The following is a 21,524-nucleotide window of genomic DNA, read 5'->3' as shown; positions in this document are numbered from 1 at the left end:
ATAAATTTTGTGATGTTGATCAAAATATATTTTAAAAAAGCAATTCTTTAAAAGTCTTTCAATATATCTTCATTTTTTAAATATGTGTTAGGTGAATGTGTAGACATTGTTCTAATATTTACTTGATGCCTAAAATTATAATTCCTATCATAAAACAGACAGGGAGTATTGGGGAGTAGGGTCAACATTTTTTCAATTAAGTGTAAAATAATTATTCTGGCTGATACAAATGATACTACATGCCTGTATATATTTGTATATTCTTGCCTTTTAATAGTTGAATTTTTTTTTTATTTCTTCAGGTTATTGTTTATTTCTTCCTCAAATGGACTTCACTTCTCCCATAGCTTTATTCATTACATCTGATGCATAAGCAACCCTTTTCTGAAGAATGATGCTTAGACTGTAAGCTATAACAGAGACCTAAACAATGTCCCTGGCAATATGCAATAGCTACCACGGGCAGTTTAAAACCTGGGGGATGAAAATAATTTACAGTTACTTTTGAAACGAATACATAATTATCTCACCAGCTTGTCATTGTGCAACAAAGTCGTCAGCATTTCATTTGTCCTTTGAACGGGTGAAACGTTTTGAATGGCACTCTTATCGATGAATTTTACACTAAACCAATCTATCTTCTCAGATCTAGCTTTATTTACCCGCCGTTTCATCGTAAAACCGGAAGTGCGAGTTCGTAAATTTGAAATCTCGATCCCGACTCAAATTTGTCATCGGAAAGAAAAAAATTTTTTTTTCTAAAAATTCAAAACCTTGAGCGGAGGGTTTGTAAAACTGAAAATAAAATAAATCCTGGCCTTAAATATGTAATTAGATCATTAGCATATTAACCAGGAGCAAAGGATAAGATGTTCAAAGAATTCATGCATTTCACTATAAAATCAATAGAGCCCCACCCTAAAACAAGAACCCCTGACCCTAGGGCCATAAAATTCACAATTTTGGTAGAGGCATTCTTGCTTATCATAACTATGTACTTAAGTTAGTTTATTTAATACCCAGGAGCAGAGAAGAAGATTTTCAAAGAATTCATGTATTTTCACTATATAATCAATAGAGCCCCACCCTAACACCAGAACCCCTGACCCTGGGGCAAAAAAATTCACAATTTTGGTAGAGGCACTCTTGCTCATCATAACTATGTACTTAGTTGGTTTATTTGATACCCAGGAGCAGAGAAGAAGATTTTCAAAGAAATAATGCATTTTCACTACCTACTTATTTAGCCCCGCCCTAGCACTAGAACCCCTGACCCTGGGGCCATGAATTTCACAATTTTGGTAGAGGACTCATTGCTGATTACAATCATGCAAACAGTTTGACTGCTTGATGTCCAGGAGGAAAGAAGAAGATTTTTAAAGATTGCATTAATTTTAGTGGTTTTGGCCCCACCCCTCAGGCCCCAGGGGGGCAGGGATCATGAAATTCACAATTTTTGTTCCCCTTCACCCATAGATGCTTTGTGCCAAATTTGGTTGAAATTGGTTCAGTGGTTGCAGAGAAGAAGCTGAAAATGTTCAAATGTTAACGCACGACGAACGACGCACGACGAACGACGCACGACGAACGACGACGGACGAAAACAGATAGCAATAGGTCACCTGAGTTTACTCAGGTGACCTAAAAAACAAACTCTTTCCAATCCAGATTGCAAACCCAGCAAATATTTTGCACCAGTTTTAACATTTGTATTGGAATGAGGCAAAAATTTATAAAATGTAGCTTAAATTAGTTATCAAGGAAAGAGGTTTTGTTTAATAGTTCAATGAGTGTTCTATAGACTAGAATAACATTAATGGAATCTAGATACTGAGACAGAACTAGTTACTATGTCATGCCAAAACTTTGTGATAAAAGACATATATAATCAGAGAAAGTTGCAAAACACGGGCTCCCACTGAGAAACGTGTGAATAAAATAGGTGAGAAGGACATGGTTATATAATCTCACATTGACAATCAAGTCCGACAAGAGGAAATACCGGATCTGGAAACTTGACAATATTTCTATCCATGAAAGTCTATAGGAAGAAAATGGCCAAAGAATTTTCTTCTCTATGTTTGGCAAAATTAAACACAGATGAAATGATGATCCTTTGAATTTAGGAAAGTTACTTAGGAATATTAGAAAAAAATGAAATTTTTCTGTATTTAAAATGGTTAATTAATATGGACAAAAATGGAGCACACAAAAGTATTCTTGACATACACTGAAAATATACACTTGTTTTCAGAGAATGTTTTGCAGCTCTAAAACTGAAATATCAGTGATATTGAAAATCACAGTGGCCAGTAACACACTGATTTCATTTTGCATAATCAGTATTATCACCATTTTGTATATATACATGAAGTGATTATGTGAAATCAAACCTAGTGTGTTACTGGCCTTACCAGTATTTTAGTTCACCTGATTCTTCAGCTTCAAAATTGTCTGTCATCAATTTTTCATGTCCCCCAGGACTAGCTAGCGGGCTATTTCAAGCAAAGAATCTTTGAGTGAAGTGTATTCAACTTTGTTCCAGTGAAGGTCCACACCTTCTTTCAAGGAAAAATTCAATGTCATCTTTTAACAAATTTATTATTCAGAAAAAACTAATTGAAAGCTTCATTACATAGTGTGAAATCAATTTTATTTTAAAGATCATGACCCCAAGAAGTAGGGTACAAATTAAAATTTTGCACACTGAACTTTAAAACTTAGGTTTGGATGGAATATTTTGGTCTTTCTCAAAGAGCATTGATTGTTACAAAATGGCATGCTCATTTTTTTTTTTTTTTGGAAAGGAACAAGAAAGCATACAAATATCTTTGCAATGTTTTAAGATGCCCCATTCCACAAAAGGTTGTCAAAGTTTTACATAATTATATACTGTATAGTGAAAACCTTTATAAAAATCTCAAGAACACAAAACGGTGTTTTATAGTCACAGAAATGAAAGCATCTTTAGGTTTTTTGTTCAGATCCTGACCTCCTAGGAATAGATGTTTCACAATGGGATATATGGCAAATATAAATTAAAAAAATCTTTCCAAGAACAGAAAATCGTTGATAGTCAAATTTTACATGGAAGCATCCTCGGGAAGCGTAGATATAAATTTCAAAGCACGTCCTACAGGATATAAGACTGGGCGATCAAACTTTTACATAGGTGTACGTAAGAAAAGCAATAATGATTTAGGTTAGCAATGCCGCTCATGGACGTCTTTTTTCTCTGATTCATGTGATATATAGGTATCTCTTAATATTTGTTAATTCTGAATACGAGAATAACATAAAATGATCAAAATAGATGTTTAATTATTATAAAATCGCATTGTTTAGAGTTACCAAGAGAATATAAAGGAATCTGTCTTGCAGTTTTTTTCCAAGAAGAAACATATACCGCTTGTCTGAAACTCTGAGAAACAATCCTGAAATAATTTGGCAACGAAATAAGTGAAAGCAGAAATATTCCTCAAAATTTGCTACCCCCTTACCGTCTACATCTGAGGCCTGTTCAACAGAGCGAGCGTTCGCGAACATTTCTATTGGAGGTATAAGGAATTTTGCCGAACGCTCGCTCTTTTGAACAGGCCTCAGAAGTTGCCTATCTTTGGTTCTACAATGTCTCTTTGCAATATCGTTTCTTATGGATCGTCCTTCGCTTAGTAATCTTTCCACAATTCTTCACTATCGAAATCTCCTAAACAAAGAATACTTATGTTTATGATTGTCTGAAATAAGTACTATAAATCACTTTTTTTTTCGCAAGAATGTTATTTTCGCGTAATAACGCCATACAGTGTGGTTGAGAACATTTCATTCTATCGGATATTAGTATTCCGTCAGATTATAAAAAAGCAAAAACCACAATTTTTATGAATTAAAAAAATTGCTTATAAATATATAATGACTATCTCGCCAAAATAAGGTGTCGCGAAAATTTAGTGATCTACAGTATAAACTAAATAGAACCACTAGCTGTAAATATAATAATAAATATAACTGTTTGGTTAAAATTGCAACTTAACAATAACAAAAGATATTTCAAGTTTAGTAGAACTTCATTTAGAAGTCCTGTGAACATCCTCAATACTGTGCACCAAAGACAGAATCGGAAGTTTTCTCCAAGAAGTCATATAAACGCATTGTGGGCTGGATTTCTAAATGGAACTGGACCGCGCCGCGACTTATTTGTAAAGCGACTGTCTGGAGTCATGTCTGAGGCTAACGTATTAGCTGGAGTGAAAGTCTTAGGCGTGAACATTCTACCACCAGGCACGGCTGCCGTTGCTGGCGTGAAAATAAATGGCAGAGGTTCCACAGGGAGATTTGCCTCGTTCTTTCTGTTGCTTTCGCGTGCACTTTGCACTTCTGGTAGGAATTTCGGAATGCCTCCATCATCTTCTTTTCTAGCGGTACTTCGACCAGTTGTAGTCATGTCTGTAAGAGACCCCCAACCACCCGGAGGTCGCTTAGCACTAGTTTGTGTGCACTTGTCCCTTTCAGGTTGTGTGATTTCTTTTATCAGTTGGGGCAACTTACTTTCACTTCCAGTGTGATTAAGACGACGATTTGACTTTAGTTCCAAACTCTCTTTAGTACTAGTAACACCAACAGTTGTATGCGACCGACGGATGGATAGGTTGGCTCGCTTTGGGGGAGGGCGGGAAGGCATGGAGGGAGGGGTGTAACACTCAGACACGGTGGGAAGAGACCGGGATACCTCCTGAGACCAGAGCTTTGGTCTGATGGGTTTTTCCGGTGACACGTCCAGTCGGGTTCCGGATATCGAGAACACATCCTCTCCCACCGAGTACGCGGTTTGTCCTGCGAATGTCTTCTGTCGCTCCAGACTAGTTGGACGAATGTCGCCATGTATTCGGCTAGTGAAAATGGGTTGTCTCTTCTCCGGAAAGTGTGTGTTCCTGAACCATTTCATCTGTTCTCGCAAATCGGTATCGGTTGCCAGTCGATGTATTCTGAAATTCACGCCACATGTCTGAGCTCTTGGTAGTTCAGGCTGATACCCAACGACCGTAAAAGGCGTTGTTTGCATCATTGTTCTATAAGTTATATTTTAGTGTTTAACTTATTGAATATCACTGAATATTTCCATCACAAAAAAACTGGTGTAATTCAACATTGTGTGTCTTGTGGTAATAAAACACTTTAATACCTTTAATATTTCAACCTACGCTTATCTAAGTACATGGTAATCTCGAGCATTTAATCCTTTCTAGAAGTAGATTTGCATTGACGTTCTGTTCTTAAGCTTAATTAGCATAGATTATGTGAACTTAGCAAGTGTTTTAAATGCACCCATTAAGGAATTGAATTTAACACTTTACCATCATTTCAATACCTCCCATTTGGCAGATTTAAGAAAAAAAAATTGGCACACAAGAGTTTATGATACCCACAACTTTCCAATACGAGCGCTAGTATATTGGCAAACTGCATTTCTTGAACTAGATTAATTCTTAAAGAGTTCCAGTGATCGAATTTATTCAAAGGTTTCACAGAATTTTTTGTTGGCATAATGGGTATGCCCTTTCTGGAGTAAAATGGCAAAGTCCATTTTTGCTATGAGAAACCGTAGCAGAACCCTAGCTCTCCGAATAAAAAAAAATATTGACAGACCAGAGACCTAGTATTACCCATATAAAAAAAAATATAATTATTGCAGCAACCCACAGGTGCTTGTGAAAAGGACCCCCCCCCCATATACACCCTGGGTCCAAAGATATTTTTATTTATCTTTTTTCATCAATTTATCTTCAAGTAAACCAGGGACCTATATACTAATATACTATATACTAGCTAATTATGTAACATCGAGAATGCTACGCCTTACTGAAAGTCCAAGCTAAACTGGGAATTGTCCTATTTCCGAGCATGCTACTATATCTGACCACTTAACCTTGAAGATTGACCTAATTTTCAAAAATATCTACTTCCATGGTAACTTCTGAATTATATATGAAAGGGCGTTCAAATTTAACACAATATGCCATAAAAAAAGACATATCACACAAAAAGACCACAGGCGCTAGTTTCATACAGTACTGTGACAAAGACCCCAAAAGTGGGGGACGACAATTCTTTGAATTTGCTTGTTTCCTTTATTTCTAATGAAAACCATTGCTATTTTTCAGTCTGTAAATGCCATCGAGGAAGCCACCTGCATAGATTTCTTATTCTTCTTAAGCAATCGTTCTTCCATCAATTAAGCTAGTAGTTAAAGCTATCTAAACTAATATACAATATTTAATATTTTTCTTCAATTGAATGTTGTTTTTTAATATATTTAAATATAAACAATAAAATATTTAAATATAAACTAGAACTGTCCAATAGGGACAAATATCCCCGCTGTGTTTTTCAGAGTAGGTACCAATTCACAAAATATTTTATGGATCTATTAAAAGGTGTTCACTATTTTCTTAAAACAAATCAAGTGAAAATATAATTGTGGTGAAAATATAATTGCATGCTCATTAATTTTTTTCACTTTATGAATCTAAGGTGCAACCAAATGAAACATCAATCATGTCAATACTAATACACTGTAACAGTTTTTTTTTTTTTATTTCATTAAAAAAAGAAATTGCAATTATTTGTCATGCTACTCTGAAAAAGAATTGTTGAAAAAAGAAATATTATACAGAATCAAATTAATCTTTATAACTTTATATCAAATTCACTTTAAAAATAATAAAGTGCCCAACACAGCATGATACTCCAGTCAAATATTGTTCATTCAATTAATATAAACAGTTTAGAGTGTGAGGAAATCATGGCAACCTTTAAAAGGATTTCCATAATTTTTTTTTCCTTTTGATATTTGTTTAAACATCTCCTGTGGTGTAAGCATTAATTGTAACAAATAATCATCAAATGGTTGCATTATAGCTTGACAAATGCTCCTCCCCCACAAACAAACACATATGCATATATCTTTCATGTGGGACATGATGCTCTGAAATTTGTTACTTGATATTTTAAATTTTTTTTTAAAATATATCAATTTAACTAATTAGTATTAAAAACTTAATCTATAGCAAATTGATTTTAGAAATAGAAGGCTGGCCATCAAATGACTTATGCTATTTAAACTGACCAGAAGTTCCTCTGTCTAATTCCCAAAGGACCTTAATCAGAGATAACAGCTAACAGAAATGATTGAGACAGCTAGCTTTCCTACATTGAACTCATTAATTAATCTTTGACTGGTTGCATGTCCACTAATAAATGCCAAGGGATGCAATTTTCTGTTATCAAAATTCTCCTTGACCAGTGCTTGATAATTATACCCTTGGGAGAGGTAGATTATCTCTTATAAAATAACATTTGTTAAGGATTGCTGTAAAGTATATAATGAAAAAATATTATTTTCTTAATTTAACATTTTTTCAACAGGGATACAAAAACACTCTTACATTTTTGGGATTGTGTAATTCAATAGTAAAAGACAGGTTTCTTTTTAAAATTTCACTTAAATTAAAGGTCATGGTGACCTTAAAATAGGTCGTGACACTACTTCTACCCAAGATGCATAAACTGTCCAAGTTTGATGATTGTCAGTCTAATAGTTTTCTAGTTATGAGCCAAACAAAACCATAAAATAAAAAAGAAACTAGAACTGTCCAATAGGGACAAATACCCCCCGCTGGGTTTTTCAGAGAAGATGCCAATTCAAAAATACTTTATGGATCAAGAGGTGTTCACAATTTACTTTAAAATTAATTTGCAGTAAAATATAATTGCTCATCATGTTTCTTAATGAATGAAACAGAAGTGCAACCAAATGAAACATCAATACTAATACATTGTAATCCCACTGTAACATTTTTTTTTTATTTTTTCATTTTATTTTTTTTTATTTCTGCATTAAAAAAATATATTGCAATTATGTGTTATGTCACTCTGCAAACTGATTGTTAAAAAAAAACATAATACAAAATCAAATTAATCTTGATATATCAATTTGAAATGCATTTTGAAAATAAAGAGCTGGTCATCCAGTAATGAAGTGCTTTGACAGACAATAAATTACAGTTAAGAGAATAAGAGAAGAGAGATCTTTAATTCTTGTGCCTTATTCCCTGGAGATTAGATAACACACACGCTTGATAAGAGATATGCCTTAACAACTTCCAACACCAAACTCATTAATTTATCTTTAACTGGATGCATGTCCAGTCATTATTCCCAAGAGACAAATGAAATTACATTATCTTCTGTGCAATGTAAAAACTGTTTTTAACACTTGATGATGTTTCTTTTTTTTAAGTTTTTATGAGTAGTTTTAAGCTGTAGTATTTTTGAACAGATATTCTAGATTCTATATCTCAAACCTTATACATGAGCCCAAAATGAACAAGTCAATTAAAATAAAAAATAAAACCTGTAAAATGCAAAAAAATTAACAAAAAGAGTTGAAAATTCCAGGTGCACACCTTCATCTGGTGAAAAATAAGTGTACAAATTTTCAGATTAATCCTTGCAATAGTTTCTGAGAAACGGTCCGGACAAAACCACAAAATAAAAATGAAAAAACACCTGTAAAATTCAAAATAATAATCGAATCAAGATGAAAATATCAGGTGCACAACTTCATATGGTGAATATGTATACAAATTTTCAGACAAATCCTTCCAATAGTTTCTGAGTAATGGTCCGGACAAAATCTCGTCTACAGACAGACAGACGGACATGGTGATTCCAACTATACCAGATGCTTCCCATAAACTTCGTTTGCAGGGGGAATAAAAACACCTGTAAAATGCAGAAAAATTATCCAATCATAATGAAAATACCAGGTGCACAACTTCATATGGTGAATAATAAGTGTACAAATTTTCAGACAAATCCATCCAATAGTTTCTGAGAAACGGTCCGGACAAAATCTTGTCTACAGACAGACAGACAGACGGACATGCTGATTCCAATATACCCCCTTTAAACTTCGTTTGCTGGGGTATAACAATAAAATGTCTTTCTTGCATGTTAGTATTGAAATTAATGTCACAGCCATTATAGAAAAAAATTACATAAACTGCTTAGTATTTTTTCTGCAACAGCAGCAACTTAATTCCCATACTAACAAAGCATTTTATTGTTTAATATATCGTATGGAAGACAGCTTTTAATCATCATCGGTAACCCACGGGTGATTCACATCAATTCTCTCCATCATCACGTTTGCCGAGGTTTGCATCGATGGCTTTTACTTTCTTTGGCATTTTCACTTTATACTCATTCAAGTGCCATCCTTACTGATAATCCCTGATCATGTGGTGATGAATTCACCACTTTCAGCAAATGGTTCAAGAATTCTAAAATCATGCTTTTTCTGGAAAATCAAGTTTTCTTTTATTTTGATGGTTTTAGTCCCATCCCTCAGGAGAAAGCATGAAATTCCAAATTGTTGTGCCCCTTTACCCAAGGGTGATTCGGGTGACCTAACATATACCCTTTGCCTTTTTCTTGCAAATGGGTCAATACATGTATTGAAAAACAAACAAAACATTACTGCCAAATATTTATTTCCTGAAAATTGATGCAATTTGTTTGAATTTTTCATTCCATTACTTTTATTTTTTGCACTCTTCATGCATTTTAAGTACAAATTTCCAAAGAAAATTTTTTAAATAAATATATTAATGAAAAAAAAAATTGGTTTCTAGAAAATTGCAATAGAAAATACAAATTTAGGCATATTCCAAAATGATTGCATGATTTGCTTCCAGAATGTAGGAGTTGTCAGACAGATTGATGGCAGTGTTATCATCCTTGTGGGTGTGGAACACCACCTTAACCTCCTTGGGGATTCCAGTGGCCCCATGGAAAGACTCTGTAACCCTCTTGGATCCAAGATTCATGGCAACCAGATAGCCTGGAAATCCCTCTGCCTTTCTTGTGAACATTATGAGATCCTTATCTCTGAAAACATTCATAACTCCCCACTGGAAGGACTCATTTTCACGAAGTTTTGACAGTCTTCCCATGACCTTCAGAGTGGTGTATTCATCTCCCACAGCTTTTTCCGACTGTAAATGTACAAAATTAAGATATACAATAACTCGCAAATTCTTCAATCTAGTTAATACCTCATTATCGTTCCCTTTATCATCTTTAGCCTAGATAAATTCATAATATTTTCTTACCTCAACATTGACATCCGCAAAGTTGGGATTTTGTGCAAGCCATTTGGTATGCTCTGAAAACCCTGTTCCCTTAGAATTCCACTGCATGGGAGTTCTGTATTTATTTGGCACTGGTAATGATGGATGGTCAGTCATTCCTATCTCGTTTCCATAGTAATTGAAAGAAACTCCAGGCAAGGTAGCTTGAAGAGTTAGCAAAGCTTTCACTACTTCGGGTTTGACTTTGCTTGCAAGACGACTGGAATCTTTATTGCTATACTGAAAACAGAAATACCAAAACATTAGTTTTTACAGGTAAACTTAAATTTTCCAATCTCTTTTTTTATTGTAAGCACAAACAAGAAAGATAATAGCTTAAATATAGGAGTTTCTCACCATCCATCCAATTCTCTTGGCATTGGAGTCTGTAAGTTTGGTCTCAATACTTTCAGCCAATGATGCGCTGCTGTCTGCAAAGGGGGTGACTCGTACAATGGTGGCTCCGGCATCAAAGTACTGCATGGTGGTGTTCAAATCATCCTTAGCTGTTACAATAAGGGCCTTTTCCCTGCCTGGTTTGGTATTGTAGGACTCAAGGACAGATTTCCAGGCAGTCAAAAGCTTCAGATTCTCTGGATGGTTCATAGTTTGGTTGTGCTCAAAGTCATCATATGCCTACAAAGAAATGTCAAATAAAAATGTCATATCATTTAAAATACAACTTTGAACAGTATACTCTTTCAATAAAATTTAATGTGTAGTTCCTTACATTCCCCGACTTTCCAGGCATCAGAATTTCATCAGCAAGACTTTCATCCTCATACAAATACTCGGCATTCAAGACATGGAACCCATCCACTCCTTTGTCCAGCCAGAAACGTAGGATACCCTGTTGAAAATAAATGACATGTTTCATTACCCGTCCCCTTTACTCTTTTATGAAAGGACTTCTTTTATTTCAATTTAGAATGCATTCACGTACCTCCAATTCTTGCTTGACATCTGCGTTCCAGAGGTTCAGATCTGGCTTGTCGCTCTCCAGTTGATGGAGGTAGCATTCCTTTCTAGTGGCATCATATGTCCAGGATCTGTTGCCTTTCACACTCATCTGGTGAACAAATAAGTTTATATATTAGTAAACACAGATTGAATTTCACTCAGTAAAATTATCATTCAATTACAAGTGGACTACCATTACACTACAGAAATTTAGCAAAAGGGTTATTTTTCAGAAAATAATTGAGATATACCCAGTTGTTGGGATAGGTTCCGTCATTTGGATTACATGTAGCCCAGACGTAGTAGTCTGTGTATTTCCCTTCTTTCTGCTGACTCTTCACAAACCATTCATGTTTTTTCCCAGTGTGGTTAGGAATGAAGTCCATGATAAGGCGCACTGTAAAGTGACAAAAAAAAATTTCATGAAGTGACAGATATGCGTCTCTTACTCATGATAAAAATTATCTACAAGACAAAGGATTTCATTGTTTGCTTAAGAGGCATCTTAAATGTTTGCAGTTCAATTGCCACAAAAATTTGAATTATCTTTAGCAAGTAAAAGTCCCTTTTACTGGGTCCAAGAAAAGCTGCAGAAGACCATCTCATTTTGTTCTTTTTTTCCCCCTTCATTCCCCCCCCCCCCCCACAATATTACTTGATTTCTACGTGGCTTTCAATTGATAGAGTAAAACTTACTTTCCATCTTTTTAGTGGTTTTGCGGAGCTGATCAAAGTCTGCCATGGTTCCTAGTACGCTGTCCAAACTCTTGTGGTTAACAACTGCCATGCGACTATTATCATCACTCTCATACATGGAGTTGATGTATAGAGCTTTACTGCCGACATCATCTTTAAGGTAGTTCAAACGAGATGCAATACCTGAAAAATTAAGGGGAAATATAACTTTTGGATTATGAGACCTGTCGACTTCGATCAAAGATTCAGGGGGCCATTTTACAAAAGAACTTACGACTAAGACCAAAAACTCGAGCTGATTGTAAAATTTTGCAAAATTATTAATTGAGCTTAAAATTACTCATTTACTGTCATGAAAATATCTTTCTACATTCCTTTTAAAAAGTTTAAAACTATTTTCAATTTCATGCAAATAATAAATTTATAAGCAAGATAAATTTTGGTCTTAGTCTTAAGTTCTTTTGTAAAATGGGCCCCTGATCTTGTGAGATTTGGCATTTAAGTCATAAAGCATATTAGGGGGGTAAACATTCTCAAGATTGTGGGTGCATCAGCAGATTCATTAGATGCACCTACTGCACTTCAAACACACTGCACCTTCTTTTTTTATTTATTTGTTAAAGAATTTCTCCCATCCCAAATACTGTAACAGATATAAAATGGTTGGTATGTTTCTCCTTAATTTCAGTTATGTTAATATATTCTATTTTATATATCCTTAACAGGCAGATCCTTCCAATATTGAAGCATGGACCTAATTGAAGTTTTCCCAACAAATTTTATTAAAGGGCATAAAATTCCACGATTCAATTTTTTTTAAAAATAAAAATTGTTCATTTATTTTACTATGATAAGCTAGGACTAATATTTTTTGCATCACGCAATAATTATGTTATTTTTTCAATCCACGATTTCATTTATGCACAATGCACTTCTCAAGAGCATGATCAGAATGTTGCATCATCCAAGGGCAAGGCCACCCTCAATAATCAATGGAGCAACCAATCTGATCACAAATGTTTAGCAATAATTATCAAACCAAATCACTGAAATATTTAATAATTATCAAAAATATACCATTAATATCTCCATATCCATCTCCTTCCTTCTGCGCGCCATCTGACTTGGGGCTGGAGTCCTGGAAAGATTCTGAGAGGATTTCATAGACGCTCTCTTTGTCGTACCACTTTTGGTCGGGCCTGTAGGGACATCTTGGGGCTAGGACAATGATAACGATAGCCGCTACCAGCATAGCGATCCATCCCGCCCAGAAGACGATCAGGAGGATAAGTCGTACTCTTTTCCAGAAAGGATCATCTGCATATTGCATCAACTCCTCCTTCCCCAATCCCGTAAAACTCACGTCGTCTCCCGATCCACATTCTATGGCGACATGTGGTTCGACTTTTCCTCCATTTACAAACTGTGCCTTAGTATCTACATCTGGGTCCACTGCTGCTTCGTTTAGTGGCGTTTTTTCTTCGTTATTTGTGTTGTGGTCTGCCATCTTCGTCCTTCGCTATCTGTCCTTCTTTTCTTGCCTAGACTGGTTCCTGGCAACGTGCTCGTTAATCAAGGCGGGCTGACGCAAGCGGGTGATTCCAATATAAAAGGGGGGATCAGGGACTTTGTGGGGAACATGACAATGTTTCTCAAAGATCAAGTACCTTTCAAAGCCTAAGGTGTATCAAAATTAGAGTTTATCTTTCTTAACAGTTTAAGTTCAACTATTGTAATGATATAAGTATTAATTACTTCATCTTAGTTAAAAGTAAGTTAAGCAAAACACCCCTATGAATGAAATCGCCTTTGAAACTTTACATTATGATTTAGGGGGCATCAAGTGGGGAATGTAACATTTATATTCAGAACACCTGGGGTGAACTAAAATGCTGTTTTAGCCAGCCACATGTCAAACTGCGGGCAAAGTCTAAAGTTTCCATATAGGGTGTCAAAAATATAATTACATCCTCAGCAGGAATGCATAACATTTTAATGCCATTTTTTTTTATCACATCAGAGTTGGATATAATAAACATATAGTACTTGATTTAGTTTGTTCAAGAAAAATAGAGATTATTCCTGTAATAGTTTGAAAGATAAGATTCAATTAAAATAATTACATTGTGAATTGAAATAGATACAATTAAATTTCTGAGTAAAAAGCAATGGACGCGCAAAATTTAAAGTCATATATGGCATATTTCTTATTAATTCATACTAACTAAAATCAAAAAGACCTTTCCATTTGTTTTGTTTCTTTTGAAGATAGGACTTTCCTATAAATTAAATTGCACAATTTTAAAAAATCAATCGTGTTTCATATATATAGATATCACAGATTTAAAACAACCAATTTAATTCCAGCTCGGAATAAAATAGCAGACACAGTTTAAAGTCAATTTAACTTTAAATTTATAGAAACCTTTGGATATTTAAGTTCAAATTTGAACATAAATAACAAATATCAGGTAAATCTACATTTGATCTAGTATTTTTATTTTTTAGCTCATATATGCACAATATATAGCTTTAAAAGAAAAAAATATTTATTTGAATTAAAAGATCTTTAATTTAAATTTTTTTCTTTCAAAATTTGTTTTAAATATGTTTTAATGTAATATCATTATCTAATTTTGCCCCTGACCTTTGCCCCCAGGATTCATGTTTTGAAAAAAAATTAGAATCTTCACTCCTCAATAGGCTTCCACAGAACCATTTTTTAAAATCATCTCCAATGGAAAAGGCTGGACTCTTCTTCATTTAAACAATTTAAAATCTCCTTATGCCTAAAATGCTTTGTGCCACTAGCGTAGAGGTAAGAGTTCAAACATCTGAGACTCTTACTGGTGACAAGTCAGAACACAGGAGTCTGAAGTTTTTATCGTAAAAAATAAAAAAAATATATAAAATTATTACCACCCTTAACTAAAGTTGAAGAAAAATTTTTTCCACCCTTTTTGTTAAAGTTGAAGGTGGGAAAAATTTTTCTGGATTTTTTTGTTAAAGATGAGGGTGGGAAAATTTTTTTCCAGATTTTTTTTTTTTTTTTGACGATAAAATCTTCAGACTTCTGTGGTCAGAAGGAGTAACTTTACAACTATTTTTAACTCTGTCAGTAGACAATGCATTAACATTTTGGGATGTTCAGATCCCATGATCCTGCATCTCATTCTACTTTTTCAAATGAGCTATTCTAAAATATGGTGTTATCACCATGTTTTTTTAAAAGAATATTTAATGTTTATGTTCTAGCTCCATTATTTTTAACTATTAATTCCTTGATATTTTTATATATAACAATATAAAAATTGCATAAATTACTCAATGCTTTTATTAACGAATCAAGAAAATATCACAGTAGCAAAACATCATTTTATATGAATATCTTCTCTTGTTAATCCTTTTCATGTGGTTGCTGCTAATTCTTTATCCCTCTACCATTCTGTGAGGGACAGACAGGCTTGGGGTAATCTGCAATGTTTGTCCCCCCAGGAGGTAAAACCTGTCTGACATTCATGTTTATCCTGGTACACTGTAAATACTGACTAAACAAGTCCCAGTTCACATCCTGTCTCCCCACTGATTTAACTTCCAGTTTTTCTTGACAGGAAATGCCATTTTCTTCTGGTGTTATTTTGTTTTCACAACTATTTGATACAGTGCTGAAATTGTAACAGTGTTTGAGGATATCTTGACTGGCAGGCAGAATGCGAGGAACGGCGTGGTACACAAGTCGACAGTCACCATACATGATACAAATATCACCACTATGTAGACATAGACAAACGGGTTTCGTGGCTTTTGTCATTCCACCAAGCAAGAACAAAGCATCCTGACCAAAGCTTAAATTAAAAAAAAGATTTTCATCATAATTAGACCACAAGATGATTTTCTAAAGATTTTTATTTTCAACATGATCATGTGTCTATCAAGTTTTCTGATACAATAAGAATCAGGGTTGGGTAGAAAAAAAAATGATTAAAAAACACAAACAAACAAAGAAATCAAACTCTTAGAATACTCAGATATAAACAAACTATACCAGGGCACTTAGCCACTTAATAAGAGCAAACAGGCAAATAAAGAAATACATTGAGATTATTCCGATAATTCCATAATTTTTACCTAAAAGACAGTAGAGGAGCATCATGGTCGATTTCTGAGATGTCCTTATGTGGGCCCATATCTCCAGACATGTGGTAGTAGTTAACAATGGCAGTCTCCGCAGAGAAGTCGTGGTAGCCTACTGCAGAGGCTATATAGCGACAAAGATCATGCAGGTCTGACGGAAAAGACGATTTCATTTCATCATAGTAGGCCTGATAATAAATAAGAAATATATATGTATGTATTTGATTTTCATGAATAATCTTATTCTGTTTGAACATCAGTTTTATTTTTGGCAAAGAATCTTTACTAAAGTAAAACATCCATTTGATATTGATAAGCAGAATTTTTAGCAAAGATTTAATTTTGGCATTATAAGCAAGGGTGCCGAGATCGCTAAAAATTGAATATCGCTAAAATTTAATTGCATGGTATTTGTTATAGCTTCTCTAGTGAGGATGAATTTAAAATTGCTAAAATTACATCTCACTGAAAATAAAATACCAATTTTTAAGAACAAATTGCTAAATTTGTATCTCACTAAAATTTCCACTTATACAGTATCTTACTCTAGAATTCCATTCATAATTGTATCCCATAGTTGCCCATCTAAGTTTCATGATGAGACTGTCTTTTCCAGTTATGTCTGAGCTAAAATGAAATCTTACAGTAAGCTAAAAGACAAACTAGAAGAACCTAGAAATGTTTGTGAAATATAATGTCTCTAACTAGGAAAATTTTCTGTGGTGCCAATATTCATTATTGCAACTCCTCTCAAATTGAACTTGAAAACAGAAATAAAAGCATGAATCAAACAATAATATATACATATATATACATTCACAAGTTATTTCACTTAAAGCCGTACTTGGACACAGATTTGAAGTCAATATTTTCTCTATAAAAATAATTGACTTATATATTATTTCAACTTTTGTCACAAAAATTATTAAAAAGTCTTTCTCTTTTAAAGATATTAAAAAGTTAAAAAAATTTTTTGTTAGGTCACACAAAAAATAATCCTTTGTTTCACAAATTTTAACCTTATCACCTTAGAAAAATTGGCAATTTATCGTTGTGTTTAACTCATGAAATATTAAAACTTTTATCCAGAAAAATAGATTTTATTCAGAACTAGAAATGTTCAAAAAAGCAAAATTCATTTTCACAAGTATTCTGTCAATATGCATATTGATATGACAGAGTTTAGCAACATCGAGCACACTGTGTTATGTACACAGTTTTTGTAAACAGGGCACAAGTTCTGTTTCTGTTGACGTTTACAATTCACCTTTTGCATTTTAAAACTTTACAATCTGCCTACCACAACTGCATGCTGCCAATATATTTGAATTTGTTTTGCTTTCCCAGTGTCTACTCTGAGAAGAAGATTTTTAAAGATTTGTATTATATATTTCATTTATACACAACAAGATTGCCACTTTTGGCCCCAAGGATTAAGATTTTAATAATTAATTTGTGAAAGTGCAAGGATGTGCTTCCAATAAGTTTCACCCTGGCCCAAAAAATTTGAAATTTTAATTTCTTTTATATGAATTGTTTTATATATTTTTGTGTGAAATGCCATCCCTATATATACCCCGTAAGTCGTAATATTATAAGAAAATAAATACCTTCAAATCTGATGCTCCACATAAGTTTAAGGTAAAAATAGTGGAAAAAAGAAGATAAAAAAGATTTGTTACAGTATATATTTAGCAATGAAAACAACATTTTATTTGAAATACTAAAAGTACTGATAATCTTAATAATTTTTCTATACTGATTCAAATAATTTATTTCAGTGATGAAATAATCAATTAATATTAGTGTTGGCATATATTTCTATGTAAAACGGTTCCCTATTGTGGCGATACCCCCGGGGGTCATGATTCTAATAATTGCTAATTGTTACCTGGATAAAAATACATTTTTCATATTAAATACGTATATAATAATTTTTAAAGATTATTTGTAATATGTATAATGAAAATTTCCCTAATTCAATTACCGTTAGGCTTGCGCTATGGTTTACAAATAGGAACGATTTGTTTTGATTAGTTTAATCGATGGCTTTAATTGTGAGAGGGTATGCATTTTTTTGACCTTTCTCATAATTACCTCATTTTAAAAAGACCTGTTTATTTTAACAATTTGAACATACTTTCACCAAGGATGCCGCCGCAAACATCAAGAGCGCGGATTTGTTCTTGAGAAGAAGTCGAAAATGTGAAAAGTTCAAATTATGTAAATTGTGATTGAAAAGCTCACTTGAGCCTTCGGCTCAGGTGACTACAAATTTGCTAAATTATATTCATTTAAACATAATTTTTAAAAGATATATCATGACTTAGGATTCTACTAATGGAAAACAAAAATACTCGGGTTTAATTCTCCTCATGATTAGATATAACCGATAAAAGTATGTTGATATTTTTTTCAAAGGTGACTTCAAAACAGATCTCCGGTTTCAACTGACATTCAAAATTAATATTCTTCAAAAGATATTTGTGTGCTATGTTTTCCATGTAAGGATTGTTGTAATAAACTATTAAATCAATATATCTAATTTTTATATATTTCTATGTAATGACATACTTTTATTGTAAAAGAATGAGATTGTTTTGCTTTGATGATTAATAAAAATACGGAAAAACTATAAAAAAGAAAATATTTTACAGTATATTTCAGGTAAAACAACATTTTATTTGAAATACTAAAAGTACTGATAATCCGGTTTTTTTTATACTAATTCAAATGATTTATTTCAGTGATGAAACTAATTAATATGCTAAATAATAATACATTCACACAGTAGACTGTTTTAAAATTTCTTCATACTTAGACTTATTCTGGCTGTAGGTCCAAATGTTATCAATATCACTCATGTCTACCAAGTTATCTAAGATGGTTTTGCTTGGTTTGTTGGGATAATCCAGGACACATCTCTCTATCCAGTATCTTTGTTGTCCATCCTCAAAGGGATTCTTTATAAAGATGAACCCTTTAATAAAATTACAATAAAGAGTAAAACCTGTATCATCAGATATATAAAGGTAGACAAAATTTGCACTGGAATGGAGTCATATTACACTGTCCTAAAGTCATAGAAAATAGTCAAATGGAAGATTGGATACCTGATCAGAATTGGTGAAACATATTACACAAGAGTATCAAATAAAACAATTTCACGGTACATTTATATGGTAACAAATAAATAAAATATATACAAAATGATACCTTGAAAATGCTAGAAAATAAATTTTAGAATAAAGTGTTGGAAGATTCACATGTAGAAAATTTCAAATGTATTTAATAATATATGTTTTATTTCATTGTTTTTTCTTAATACATTTATAAATTGCTTTATTATATTGTTTTAAATTTACCAGGAAAACCTTTGATTGAATAATTTTTCCATTCCTTCAGAGGTTTTAACCCCCTCACTGCAGGATGCTGAGAAGCCTGTAGTTCTATTTCTTCCACCTAAAAAAAATATTAACAGATATTATCCTTAGTCAAAGTCTATGAATTCTGAGGATTAATGTACATCTAATAGTCTCAACATTTACGCTTTAAATAAAGGAGGAAGGTGTTTAAAAATAATATATTACTATTTTTTCCCCAAATTATTAAATAAAATTGTCAATTTCGTAAAGTATATTAATGAATTTCATATTTATAAAGCTAGCATAAATTATTCAAAGAGAATTCTGAAAATTTAGAATTCGAAAACAGATTAGTGTTGTTGGGGAAATAAATATCAAGAGCCAGATAATCATAATCACATAATTTTCTTAATTTGCCTTATGAATATGGATCCAAATTGATTTCAATTGATTTTTGTCTTTAACTCTTTTGACACCAAGGCAGTAAGAACCAAGAATGCATCCAATTTATTTTCCTGCCTATAATGTAATTTGTTATTTCCCCTCAACCCTTAATTTCATGAGGAACCCCAGATCCCTGCTTTTTTATTATCCCCAGCTATTTCAGTTCTTAGGTAAAGATCTGTATAACAGAGAGAAAACTGGGTTACACCGATTTGGATTGACCCACACACAAAGGGAAATCACCTTTGTAAATGTGAAAGTCAGAAAATAAGAATCTCTCTTGAAATATTTATTAATGCATATATTTTCTGAAATATATTTATACGTCAAACTTTGTAATTCTTTTTTATTCACACGGGTCATTGGCACTGTCAAGTGTAAATCTGGATGTTTTTTGCTGATAGGGCCTAATTTATTAGCATTGCATCAGAAGGATTATGGATACCTTGTCCATATTTGTCTGCTTCGTCAAGTCAATGACGTCACTCAGATCGAGTTTCCTGTCCTTTCTCTTGTATCTTTTATATTCTGGTTTGAATAAATCTTCACCACCGTCTACAGGTTCAGTATCATCTCCGTACAAGTCCATTTTTAAATAATTTTACAAATGATGTTATGATGCAACGTGATGGGGTTATCGGATTATTGACAACTCGAGTATAATATATTTCGTATAGGTTTTAATTGTTAATTAATTCAACCCTAACCCCAAGTAAGTGATTTGATCCACTTATTATTTAAAGAAATGAGTTTTAGAAATTGCTAAGTTGTTTAACATTGTCACTTGGATTTTAGGTAAAAAAAATTCTGGTACGAGTTAATTGTTAATGCATGGTTTCACTAATTACAGAAAATGCTTACATATATCCTGAAACTGTATAAAATATTTTTTTTTAATTGGATTGATGACAGAAACTGGGAGAGTTGCAACGCTTATGCGAAAACAAATGCTCTCTCATTGATTACCTGTCTGATCTTGTATCAATCTGTTGAAAACAAAGTTATGTCTTTTTAGCTCACCTGGTCAGCTAACTTTTCAGCTTTGTGAATCATGCAAGAATCCTTGTTCCATTGGTCTGCTTATCCATCTTTAATTTTTTTTTTTTTTTTACATTTTCTACTTCTCAAGAATCATCAATCCAATTTCAAGCAAAACATGCAAAAGCAACATTGGTAATTATAAAGCTAGCTATTCATGATCAAGCACAATTCATAGTTATGTTCCCCAAACGAAGTTGGGGAACATATTGTTTTTACTCTGTTTCTTATTATGTTCCCCAAACGAAGTTGGGGAACATATTGTTTTTACTCTGTTTCTTATTATTATTATTATTATTATTTTTCTTCTCGGGAAAATTTTGTCCGCGAATGATCTTGTAAAGTACACATCCGATTAAGGGGAAACCTTTTTAGGGTAAGTAGGCATGTTATGTAGATTTGCGGAATCAAGGTCATTTTGCGCGCACGTGCTTGCAAGAGCGCGCACGTGCAAAACTTGAAATGACCAATATATAATGGATATAACCGTAACTTTTCTATTTTTAGACGAAATGTTTTGAAACTCATAATGTAAGGATATATGAGTAGTATGCACAAGATGACATGGTCAAAATAGCAAGATCGCACGTGCAAGCACGTGCGCTTCGCTCTGATTGGCTGAAACTAAAGTCTCAATATCTTTCTTGTTTTTTGATAAAATCATTTGAAATTTTGAACATAGTCATACATTAGG

At 33.2% G+C, this 21,524-nt stretch overlaps 2 protein-coding genes across 2 annotated transcripts; both read right to left on the bottom strand.

Annotated features, from left to right (window-relative positions):
• Positions 1 to 9,537: 9,537 nt before the first annotated feature.
• On the bottom strand, positions 9,538 to 13,419 carry LOC134242758 (amino acid transporter heavy chain SLC3A1-like). Its single transcript, XM_062724877.1, has 8 exons — positions 12,927 to 13,419; positions 11,850 to 12,032; positions 11,405 to 11,550; positions 11,137 to 11,262; positions 10,924 to 11,043; positions 10,551 to 10,829; positions 10,176 to 10,433; positions 9,538 to 10,058 (listed from the first exon to the last, which is right to left on the bottom strand). The coding sequence occupies exons 1-8, from the start codon at positions 13,354 to 13,356 to the stop codon at positions 9,720 to 9,722; spliced, it is 1,881 nt and encodes a 626-aa protein (XP_062580861.1). The 5' UTR covers positions 13,357 to 13,419; the 3' UTR covers positions 9,538 to 9,719.
• A 1,746-nt stretch (positions 13,420 to 15,165) lies between these two features.
• On the bottom strand, positions 15,166 to 20,496 carry LOC134242765 (nucleic acid dioxygenase ALKBH1-like). Its single transcript, XM_062724888.1, has 6 exons — positions 20,238 to 20,496; positions 19,349 to 19,445; positions 18,801 to 18,963; positions 16,529 to 16,610; positions 15,978 to 16,171; positions 15,166 to 15,694 (listed from the first exon to the last, which is right to left on the bottom strand). The coding sequence occupies exons 1-6, from the start codon at positions 20,379 to 20,381 to the stop codon at positions 15,271 to 15,273; spliced, it is 1,104 nt and encodes a 367-aa protein (XP_062580872.1). The 5' UTR covers positions 20,382 to 20,496; the 3' UTR covers positions 15,166 to 15,270.
• Positions 20,497 to 21,524: the final 1,028 nt, after the last annotated feature.

The sequence above is a fragment of the Saccostrea cucullata genome, unplaced genomic scaffold (assembly GCF_032062105.1).
Source record: "Saccostrea cucullata isolate Sc308-1 unplaced genomic scaffold, CSIRO_AGI_Scuc_v1 ctg907, whole genome shotgun sequence".
Taxonomy (NCBI): Eukaryota; Metazoa; Mollusca; class Bivalvia; order Ostreida; family Ostreidae; genus Saccostrea; species Saccostrea cuccullata.
Note: the sequence above shows the minus strand (reverse complement) of the source record. Positions and strands in the feature narration are given on the sequence as shown.